Source organism: Lissotriton helveticus, chromosome 3_1 (genome assembly GCF_964261635.1).
Source record: "Lissotriton helveticus chromosome 3_1, aLisHel1.1, whole genome shotgun sequence".
NCBI classification, from domain to species: domain Eukaryota; kingdom Metazoa; phylum Chordata; class Amphibia; order Caudata; family Salamandridae; genus Lissotriton; species Lissotriton helveticus.
The window spans coordinates 2010743807-2010756061 of record NC_136061.1 but is presented as its reverse complement, the minus strand read 5'-3'; the positions used below and the strand labels follow the sequence as shown (position 1 = coordinate 2010756061).

Genomic DNA, 12255 nt, shown 5'->3' with positions numbered 1-12255 from the left:
CTCGGGCTTAGGTGAAAATGTGCCGGTTTCGATGAAAACGCATGGGTTATGGATCAAGAAGAACCTTAGGCCTCCCTTCCAAGGGTCCAGGACTGGGGTGGCACCACTTTGCAGGTCAGACTCACAGCTTGCAGAGTCAAGGTGCACATGCAGGTAGTGGAAGTCTTTGATATCCCTGAGACTTGGAACAGGAGGCAAGCCAGCAAACCCTTGCAGTCCCTCTGGGTTCAAGTAAAGCAGGTCCAGTCTTTCTCAACCAGGCAGGAGAACAGCAGGCAGAAGGACAGCTCTACAAGGCAAGAAACAGCAAGGCAGAGTCCAGCAAGGCATCAGTCCAGCAGAGTGGCAGTCCTTTCAGCAGCACAGTAGTTCTCCTCCCTGGCAGGGTAGTCACAGGTCCAGAAGTGTATTGAAGTCATGGTGTCATTGGTCCATTACTAATACCCAGTGGTATCTTAGAAGTGGGGCAGACTTCAAAGGAAAGCTTTGAAGTGCCCAGAGTCCCTGCCTTTCCTTCACTGGCTCCAGTATCACTACAGGGGGTGTGCAACCCTTTGTATGCGGACTGGACACAGCCCTTTCAGGTCTAATGGTCAGCACCTTCCTCCCACCCTGCTCAGGATGACCCAACAACATGCAGATGGCTACTCAGTCACACCTACCCTTCCTTAGTGTATGGCTGACTAGCGGGAAGCCCAGTAGTCAGCTATCACCCACCCCAGATGTGTATTCAGAGACAGGCAGAAGGCGCGAAATGGCTAAAGTAATTAGATGCCAACTTTCTAAAAGTGTAATTTGCTAAACTAGAATTTAAAATCCAACTTCACCTTTTAGCTGTGATTTTAAATTGTGAGTTCAGTGACACCACACTAGAGAGGTCTATCTCTTCACAATTGGGAATTACACTTAAAAGGGCTAATAAGGTAATCCCAATGTTATCCTATAGGAGAGATAGTCCTTACAGTAATGAAAAACTTGTTTGTTTTTCACTACCAGGACATGTAAAACTTAAAAGTACATGTCCTGACTTTCAAATGCATGGCACACTGCCGTGTGGATTAGACACAGCCTACCTACGTCAGTGGTGATGTATATGTATAAAAAAAGAAGGTTTAGGATTGCCAGGAGTGTTCATGCCAGGTTAAAATGGCAGTTTAAAACTGCGCATCCATGCTCTGCAATGGCAGGCCTGAGCCATGGTTACAGGGCTTTTTAAGTGAGTGGTACAATCATCAGTGCTGCAGGCTGACTAGTAGCATGTAATTTACAGACAGTGGGCACATGTAGTGCACTTTACTAGGAACTTTTAAGTAACTTAAATATGCCAACTGGGGTTAAGCCAATGGTATTTTGTTAAGGGGAGAGAGCCCAAACACTTTAGCACTGGTCAGCAGTGGTAGAGTGTGCAGAGTCCTAAAACCAGCAAAAATGAGTTCCGAAAAATGGACAGAGGCAGGCAAAAAGTTTAGGGAAGACCACCCTAAGTTGTCAGGTTTGACAGTAATTGCCAACAGAAATTAGAAAATACTGTAAGCTAATGCAAATCTATGCACTTAGCAGCTCAACAAATCTAACTAGCTATACAGTTTAGCGATAGGTGATAAAAATACCACCAGAGAAAAAAGTAAATTTCCCTTTCACACAAAAGGATATGGACTGTGGGAGATAAAACGTGTCTAATTATATGAGTGTCTAGTGACCACACATAATCAATATTAATATTTAAAGAATTTCAAAATAATGCATATTTAGGAAGTAATAATATTGTTTTCTCGTTAAATATTTTTTTTATAAACAGAAGTTGCCTCTGTAATGCATTTACTGCTAGTACTTATTTCACTCCTGGCAGTAACATGATAGATTGGGATTTTTCACGAGGTAATAATTCGTCTTTCTGCTTCTCTGTCAGTTACCTCAGGTAGTAGTTATTAATTGCAAAGCTCAGGGTTCCTGCAGCTCTTTCTATAAAGAAGCCCATAGACAGTGATGTTGGACGTGGCACTTTTCTTTCCCAGTGGTTGCAACTGTAATACATCTAAGAAAGCAGCTGCTGTTGGGGATCTTATGCGGTTTTATCCAGGTCAACGAAGATTAAAAAGGAAAACTTCGTATAAATACTACATTCTCTTCGTCATGCACTCCTTTATTGCCAGTATTCACCGCACAGCTTCTTTTATACAACTTTGGAGGAAGGATTTTGGAGCACACCTGCTTGATGTGTTGAGTAACCCAGCCCTTGTATTTTCTGTTGTCTATTACATATAATCTTCTGTCAGTGCTTTTCATCATTGAGTTGACTCAATTTTCAGCAATTTTTATACTTTTTAAATTGTATTCCGTGTTCCATAAATGCATAATTAGCGTTTTGACAATCTTTTTGGATTTGTGCAACTCGCAAGCAGCTGCAGGTTGTGTAAGAATATTCATTCATTGGGGCGCTGGTGGATTTTATTGAAGGAACACCCACCTGATGGTAAAGTGAGAGTGGACTTACAGGAGCAGCAACAAGGAAGTGTCCCCACTACACAGATGAAGGCAGAAACTGTGCACACCTCCACCCCCGCTTGTAGCCCGGCATTAAATGAACTGCCCCTTCAGGGGCGGCCCCATTCTGGCCCGACCACTCTTGAATAACTAAGTGTAGGCATAGGAAAAGTGTTTTTTTTCTACTATATAAACGCCTCTAAGCTTTTGCTTGATCCAGGGAAGTGGTGTACGGGGAATACAAGACAGGTGAGAAATTCATCTGTCAGCCTTTATCCCGGGAGAAACAGTACACTTGGTTTTCATTTGACACACACTCCGACTGACACCACCTAGAAGGCGTTCTGGTTTTCTCATTTCACGTTAATGACAGTGCTCTGCCTTCTCCTCACATCTTGTAATATCAGTTGCATCTGTGCATTTGTGGTGACACTAAATTTAAATGTTTACCAGTTGACCTGTAAACGACCGTTTCGGCTCTGACCAAAGAGTAAGTTATTTATACAGTGCCTCTGTTTGCATCTTTTTTTTGTCAGTCAAGTTCGATGCAAAGTCTTAAGCTGTCGGAATCTCTGGGCAAGAACCAGTTATGGAACGGAAATATCAGCATTACTTTGCTAGAAGGGAAGAATATCCCGGAAGGAGACATACCCGCTACCTTTGTGCGGTTCAGACTGGGCGACCAAAAGTATAGAAGCAAGGTATGTTTCTGCTATGGGATTGTCACTGGAAACTGGTCTTATGGGAACCCTGGGTGTTCTGTTATTTTATATGACATTTTTAAGATACGTGACCACCAAATTACCTCCAACCTCACAACAGACAACCCACACAACACAAACAGAGCATTGTTAGTTACGTCAGGTGAGAGGATGCTGTTATGAGGGACGGTCTAAACCTAAAAAGTGTTGATTCCCTACGAAGATTGAGCGAGAAGAGAACTCCGGAGTTTAGCCATTGCGATGGAAAGACCTGGGGATGGGTGTGACTACTAAGGACCTGGGAGGAGTAGCCCAGAAATGGGAGGACGTGTGTCCCAGTATGAGGGTAGAAGTTGCTTAGTAATGGGAAGGGGAAGTGAAGTAAGAAGGGCAATGGAATAGGGCAGCGGAGAAGCACAGTAAGGGGAGGTGGGTGCTGCAATGATAGGGGAAGGTGTAGGCAAATACGGTGGGGGTCGGGGAAATACATAGGGGAGGATTGAGCCTGTATTTAGTAGGAATGGTAAGTATGGAAAGACCTGAGTAAGTAGGGAGGAGTGGGGGGAGGATGGCGGAGCTATGATGTAAAAGGCAAGAGGCAGCATGGAGAAGAGAGAAGTAGTGGCCTAGGATTAAAGATTTGTCCAGTAGAAAAAGTGTGTGTTTAATTACAGACCATCAGAAATTGTGTTATTATCAGTTTGGGAGAGTGGTACCTCTAGCAACTCCATAAACTCACACTCTGGTTAGGTCAAAATAGTTCTAAGAGAAGCTCTGCTTAACCCCTTGTAGATATGGCACAAGCAGCAGGCAAGTGTAAGAGAAGTGCATGCTACGTTTGAGCTGTACCAACAATACAAATGGAAGCAACATGATACAATACAAACCAATTAGGAACAGTGGAGAAAAAACATTGTAGGTAAAAAGACAACCACATCGTTAAAATAGGTTAAAAGGAAACATAGATATTAAATTTTAAGGTTTCATGAAAAAAGTACCTAGAAAAATATCAAACCTCTATGGAAAACCAGCAGTTTGTGGTGGACCGAGATCTAGGTGCAATTTCAGCCTGACCACAACAGAGTGGAGGTCAGATACGCCTAGAGGGTTGTCCCGGTCAAAGGTGTTTCCTGCAGACATAGTCTTCTGCTGCTGGGAAAGCTTCTTCTGGTCCTGCAGCCCCGAGCTCCTCGAGGCAGGCTTCTGGGCACCAGTTTTCATTCATGGACTAAGTCTTCTTTAGTCCTCTGGGCCTTCATGGAGACAGGAGTCGATCTTTTTTTTATGTTCCTGAAGCTGATAAACAGGAGGCCTACCAGTTGAGCCCTGAAGAGCAGTTCAGTTCATTGAGTGCCAGCAGGATTGAGGAACCCTTGACTCGTGTGTTAGTCTTCTTCTTCAGGAAACAGAAGCCAGGATTCTTCTTCCTGCAAGGCTTTCTTCAGATGTAAATTTCCCAGGTCCATGCATATTCTGAGGAGATGGTGATTGTGGTGCCAGATCTATCTTGTGCACTAGCCTGTGTGTGGAGAAAATCTACCATTCCTATTTTCCTACAGACCTCCACCTCATTTTGCTGCACTTCCTCTTTGACCTACTGTAAAATTACACAGGATCCCCTGTTTTAATATGGCACTGCCCTACTGCCATCAGGAAAGCCTGCCGTCAGCTTTTTGGCTACTTCCCTACCAAAGCAAACACAAGGAGATGATGGACGGAGCGCTGAAACATTTCAGGCACTCACCCCCAGTCACAAAGCTGGGTTGAATCCATCATTGTTCATTAGCTCACTTTGCCACCCCAGTTCAGACACAGCTATATGCAAATCAGTCTTGACCCTGTGCCTCATGGGAACAGTCCAGCCCGAACTGCCAATCCATGCCTTCCCTGGACCAGAAACAAGCATCCTGGGACTGGTTTCGGACTAACAACCTTCATCAGCCAGGCTAGCTTGAATCCAGTGGCAAAATGAGCAAGGGATCCACATCTGGGCATACCCTGCCATCTTGGGGCTAACAAAGCAAACAGAAGGAGATGATGGACGGAGCGCTGAAACTTTTCAGACACTCACCCTCAGTCACAGATCTGGGTTGAATCCATCATCTTTCTTTAGCTCAATCCGCCACCCCAGTTCTGACACAGCTATATGCAAATCAGCCTTGACCCCGTGCCTCATGGGAACAGTCCAGCCCAAACTGCCAAGCCATGTCTTTCCTGGACCGGAAACAAGCATCCTGCGACTGGTTTTGGGTCCTAGGATGCCTGTTTCCAGTACAGGGAGGACGTGGCCAGGCAGTTCAGGCTGGACTGTTCCCATTGGGTGCAGGGTCAGGACTGATTTGCATATGGCTGTGTCCAAACTGGAATGGCATGGTGAGCAAAAAAATGATGGATTTAGGCCCAGATCTCTGTACTGGGGAGAATGTATGACATTGTTCTGCATTCAGTCCATCCATTGTTTTTTACTTCCCCACCTGACAGGGTCAAAACAAGTTTTTTCTGCTACAATGGCACCACTTGAATCTGTCTGTCTAATGGGGTCCAGGGGATGAATAGGAGCAATCTATAAGAGGTAGTGCTAAAGCCACCCTTTCTTTGCCATCTGTTCCTGTCCAACCTTAAACAGCTAATCTGTGGTAATTGGTCAGTAGTTAACACCCCATTGGCTTTTTTCTAGGCTCCAAGGCAAGCCATTGTTGTATGATCCAGGGTTGTTAAATTTACCAGCCAAGGATGTGTATTGCACGCCTGGAGGTGTGACAGAAATGTTTTTAAGCCAGTTCTGGCTAAGAGACTCTAAAGTACATTTTTACTAAGTTACTTTTCTGCTTAAGTTTTTAAAAAATTGATTTTTCCAGATTTTTAAAACTTAGTAGGAAATAACTGTGAAGCATTTATATAGCCCCTTCCTGAGTGGAGGTTTATAAATAATTTCATTCCATCGATGCCTAGTAGGAAAAAGTGTAAAAAGTAATCTACAAAGTGACATAGCTTTTAGATGTATTCACTTTGAAGGAAACCTAGCCCGAATATGTATTTCTTTATATTGGCACCCTGCCCTGTGGGCTTACAAGGCACACTTTGGGTGTAACTTATGAATATATCAAATTAGGTTTTTCCTACGAGGCAAAGGTGTTTGTTCTAGCCATGTTTCACTGCAGTGCATTTAAACTGCAGCCCAGTCAGGCACAGTGGTGCTCCTGGAAGATATACATTTCTGTTGTATGTGTGGGAGGTGTAAATTCCCACTGCATCCCTCATATGTCTCATAACTTTCTATGCCAATGGTACACTCAAGGCACCATTTACAATGGGCTTTTATGAAAGTTAAATACACCTCCCTGTTTTATGTGTTGAGGTTGTAAATGCCTTCTGAACCCTTGTATGACACTTAATATTCTATGCCCTAGGTGCACTTAAGGCACCATTTACAATTGGATTATATGAAGATAAATACACCAAACGGAGAGGTCCGGTGTACAGCACTAGTTTCAGAGAGGAAATACAGGCACTTTACTAATAATTAGCATTGATAAAGTGCCCAGACTCCTAAAGCCAGAAAAAATAGCAATAAGAAAAAGCCAACATGTCTGTGATGACTATGCAGAAAAGGTAGATTTGCTGCACATACAATCTTGTTTTCATAATGATCTCACTAAAAATAATTAATACATTGGCATAAGTGCCTAATTTACAGTTCTGTGGTAAAAGAAAACTATCTAGAGAAAGTGTAAAAATGAAAAGAGAATCAACAGTTTTTGAAGCAAAGTCCACCATTTTATACTCCTCTGGGTTTTGCATGTCGACAAACAAAATGGAGCATTTTCCTTTACCACTCAGCTTAGGGTGATCACTTTACTCCAAGTTGACACTGTCTCCAATCCTGAAATTATCACCTACAAATCCTTTCCTTCACATGTGTTTGTCTTATTAGTCCAATGAAAGCAAATCAAAGACTACAGCACCCAGAGTGCATCAGGCTCTCACCTAAAAGTTTAAGACTGGATACAGTGTCCGTATTGGACTGGGCGGTGTTGGTCACCCTAACAAAATCCTAAATTAAGTCCAAGTTTTTTTAGGGTCATTCTTTTACATGTAACACATAGGTGCACTGAGGGATATTTTACGTGAGACACCAGATTCTGCATTCCTTATTAATTGTGATAATTTTCCGGGTTGATATCACTGTGACCTGTTTTTGCAGATTGATGTTCTTTAGTGTCATACACCTAGTCATATTATGTCATTTTTTACAACTTGCAATTTGCACCTTTCCCCTTACGGACATCAGTGTTTGTTTCTCACTTGAAATGGTTGATAACTGCCCTTTGATTTCGATTAATCAATCCTTGCAAAATGCGATCTAGTGTTGTATTTTATCTACTGTTTGTTGCCATATCGTTCTACAACATTAAGCTACTAAAATATCATTCATTCATCATAATTGTACGTTTTCCAGACACAGTCTAGGACTACAAATCCTCAGTGGAGGGAGCGGTTTGATTTTCACTACTTCTCTGGCAGGATGGGCATACTGGACATTGAGGTGTGCGGAAAGGAAAACAAAAGACACGAAGAAGTTCTGGGGACGTGAGTAGCTTATTTTCTCTCTGCTTTTAATCTTTCCCTTCCCAATGCCCGCCCCACTCATGACCGTATAATTGGATTCTTCGTAAAAAAAGATGTAGCACCAAACTATTATTCTTACAGATAAATGTATGTTCTAGCTTACAATTCTCATGTCGCTTGTAACCCCTTTGCTGTATACACATTTGGTAAACAGGGAATGTGTGATCTAGATGTTCTGCTCTCCCCATTCATGCTTTTGACATTAGGGATTCAGGGTGAACACTAGCCGATAAAACCACAAGTATCTGGATCGCTCAGAACATGAAAGTCAGGGATTATGAAAAAGTTGTATTAAGCAGAAACCTAAAGTAATAAAATTGATTATAGCACATCATAGGATTTTGATCTTTGGTTGGCTAAGTAATTCTGTTCAACGAATTAACTTCTGCTTTTTTTGTGCTATTTGCACTTTCGGGAGGGGTCTATGTCACCTTTGGTGAAGCATTTAAATATGTCTGCAGATTCAACATTTTTGGAAGAAACACCTTATATACCCATGATCTTTGCACGTTCGCTGAGCAATGGCGGTCTAGTGTGCATGAAAAGGTGATCTGAGAAAGCAGGTGTCGCAGGACACGTTTGCACGTTTTTACGTGCAGATAACAGTTCTGTCCCCTTACTGTACACAGTCATGCCTCATTATTTCATAAACACCCATAGCTGTTAATTAGATGGGTTTTGTTTTTCATGTGTAGACGGTGCAAACCAATAGGTAAACTCTTAAAGATGTATGCACGTTGTTAGGACAATTTATATTAAGGAAGCGAGAGGTAGGTTATGCTTTGTAGTGTCTTGAGGCCTATTATTGCTATTAGATTTTTGAAGGCTGTTTTAATGGTCAAATAGATTTTCTACAAGGTAAAGTATATTTTTCTGTAGAAAGTAGTATTTAATGTATTGTACATGCTATTTGTCACTGCCATGTTTTATTGTGTGTGTGCTAACTTGCAAAGTCTTAAGCTATGTATTCCTAAAACCCTACATGAAAAACTGATCTTGACTTAAAACTATTGATTGGTCCCGCTCTTTTCTTTCTTTCCTTTGAATGACCTTCTCCTTACCTTAAATCCTCTGTATGCCTGATGTCTGAGTATAGCCTTATCAAAGCTGTCTTCCTGTCTTCATCATGTTGTCTTTCTGCAAACTGCCCCAACTCATTTCATAGCTCACAACCTCTTTCACAAATTTAACCAGCAATCTGATTTCTTCTAGCCTATCAACTCATCCCTTCCACCATTCATGTGAACGTGCATAGCTCTCACTAATGACAACACCTATTACCTTAATCTACCACAAAGAAACTGGAGTACAGGCATTGATATGTTTCCATGAGAGCTCAAGCCTAATACCAATAACCAAATACAGAGGGTGTATAGTGAGCCTCCCAGCGGAGGGGCAAGAGAATTTTTTAAGGGGGAAGGAAATGTTCTCCCAGCCCTTTGACTCATATACGCTAATAGGTATCCTCCCCCACTGCTTTCCATTGGGCAAACCTAGTTGATCACTATCTGCTCAAGAAATACAATTCTTTCTATAGTAGGACACTCACCCACTCTAGTAGTGGCATGCTTCATCATCAGGATTCATCCTGGTTCCTTAAAACCAGGATGGGCTCGACCCTATTCCAGGTAGCACTTTGAATAATTGATAGCAACTAGGGTCTTTGAGAATAAAAATACCTTAAGCAACTCCGGTTTCCCCTTTATTAGTATTTGCTTAGGTATGGTTAAAAATTGAAAGATGGGTAAAAATGGGGAGTAATCTTAGTGCACATAGCTGTAACAACTGTGGGCAAACAAAAACAAACTGACATGCATGGTGATTATGATGGACTGGTGGGAAATATCTCTAAAACCGCCCTTCAATTGGTATTTTTTCAATACGCATCCTAAGAAAGTAACTCTTTAGGAGACTGTCCTTTATTATCTCTAAAGGTGGGTGATATCTGATTTTTTTGGGGGGCAGCTTGGCCCCTGGTATTAGTGACCCCTTAAGGTAGTTTGAGATTCCTACCTTGTTGAAGACCCACCCTTAGAAGAGCCATAATCTACTGCCTAAAGGAGGCAGTTATAATACTGAGGGAGGACATCCCATTAGACATGGTTTGGGACACACATACTGTAGATTTCAGTATAGTGGGTTTTATTTGCTGGTTTTTTAGGAACGTTATACATATTTCCCATTTTGTTTCAAAAAGCACCTTAAAATGTTAATATGGTATTTTAACATTGAAAGCAGTGGCGCAGAGGTCATAACGCAAATTATGTATTTCCACATTCTATACACTACATCTGCTGTTCTGAATTTTTTTTACTTCTATGGTCTCCCACCGATACAAAACTTAATAATTGTTCACTTGTTGCCCTTTAAAACAATACACAAAAATATAAAAAGCATACATTAAAAAATGCACCAGTTGTTAATTATTTTATTTTATTCACAAACAGTACTCAAACCACAATTTCAATGTTAATTGGAAGGTTAGAGCCTTTCAAAACTGTTATTTTTATTTTTGAAAAGCAGTGTGATATGCTAGTCTCCAGCACATTTTCTCTTCATACATGCTCTTATGTTGGCACAAAGCACTGCTTCCGTGCGACCACCAAATGTCCTTACTGGATTCTGGTTGCAGATGTGCTTGCACTGCTCCCACAAAGCTTGCTAAGAATACCATCTTCATTTTTTAGTCTCCAATTTTACATTCCTACACATTTACAGAGCGTTTTGAAATGTTAAATTTTACATTTTGCTTTTTTATGCTTATATATTTTAATAATCTACAAATATTATTTAATTTTGTAAGCACGGACCTCAGGAGTAGGGACTGCGAACCCCATGTTAAGAACTGCTGTCCTACATTTAAATAATTTATTTGCTGCTGTGTAGGCATTGATCATGGCTTTGGACATTTAACCCAGAAATACTCAAAAGAGTTGCCAAATAAAGTGTCCTGCATCCGTTTCCTTTTAATTTCAAACACCGGGCCAATGGCTGGATAATAAGCTTGGAGCACTCCTAGAATGCCATTCAACTCGTAACCCTGTATGATGTATAACAAAACTCACATCACTTTTGACAATCTGGCTTTCAGTTCCAGCAGCCAGGCAAGAAGTTCGACTGATGTTAAAAATGCATCTCTCCCTTCCTATTTTTAGATTCGATCGGGGGTGTGGGGGCTTACAGCTAGCCCCGCTAGTGAGGTCCTATCTGGAAACCTTTCCGACAGTCACAACTTCTGTTTGTGTTGTTTCCAAGGTTGTCAGTCTAGTACCTTTCACCAGTGCCAAAATACATGGCTCTTGTCAAATGAAACTGGGGACAAAAACTGTTCTATTGTCGGAAAGGAAACGTGAGTTATGATGGAAATGTAGTTTAGGATAAACAGACTCTTATCGTTCTCTGTAGCCATGCAGGGTTTATAGGCACTAGACTGCGATTACGCGTGAACAAAACTTTACAGGGAAAATTGCCAGGTTTACGCAGCTGACTGAATTAAGAGGTGTTTGCTGCAGTTTTGCAGTGCCTCTGATAGTGCATGGGCCTGAATAGGAAGACCCCTTCGGCCTCTTCAGCAGTGTCAAGCAGCTACTGGATATGGTTGTCGGTAATCTAAGACTTCGATTTGGAAGATATGCATCTTTTAATTTGTGATGCACCAAAAATGAAATTTACTTACACATTGTTTACATCGTTTTCTGAATAAACATTTTTGCCCTAAATGTATTTCTCGAGTTGGAACGTATTCGAGTCTCACTCCTCTGATTATCAGATGTTGGCAGCCGTGCTTAGGATAAGTGATTTTGGGTTGAGGAAATTGCACATTTATATTGACTGCCAGTAGCACCGTGGAAACAAGGACAAGTATTATTTGAAATTGGGGACTTGGCACATTCTTCATAACATTTATTATTCACTCTGTGTGACATTTAGTTGGGCCTGAAATTCAACTATCTGTAGGGTGGGGGGAATATTTGTTGGGACCGACATAAGGCATAGCCCCTATCCTCGTTCCTTTTTCGGGTGGTAGTGGAGTTAGCCCCATTACCGAGAATTACAAGCCACGCGTAACTGCCGACTTCCCAGTGCTTCGTTCAGAGACGTTTTACCACCTAAAATCTGGCGATAATTCTGAGTTGGAAGGGCCAAAAAAAAAGCAGGGAGTTACAGTGAAGTTAAGGTGCGGTAATGTGAGATTCCTGCTGTGGGTTTTTATTTCCAAGGGCACACGCAAAGTCGGAAGAGGATGTGGCTTAACGGATAGAGCGGTTGACTTTGACGCTGGAGAACCAGGTTCGATTCTGGGCAAAATATTTAATCTCCCCCGTGCCTAAAATCAACGTGTCCGTCTGTAATGCATCTGATGCTCATGTAATGCGTCCTGCTACCCCTCGGGTCAATTCGTGCTGTATAAAACTGCAAAAAAATAATGATATTCGTGCTT

The 12255-nt window shown here is 41.8% G+C and overlaps 1 protein-coding gene across 3 annotated transcripts in view; it reads left to right on the top strand.

The window, feature by feature from the left end:
* The window catches only part of MCTP2 (multiple C2 and transmembrane domain containing 2), an 895323-nt gene that overhangs the window by 501980 nt on the left and 381088 nt on the right, over positions 1-12255 (top strand). For all 3 annotated transcript variants that reach the window (XM_078683148.1, XM_078683146.1, XM_078683147.1), the window contains 2 exons: positions 3021-3185; positions 7645-7775. In XM_078683148.1, the coding sequence (XP_078539274.1) occupies positions 3021-3185; positions 7645-7775 (296 nt within the window). The remainder of the gene's footprint in view (positions 1-3020; positions 3186-7644; positions 7776-12255) is intronic.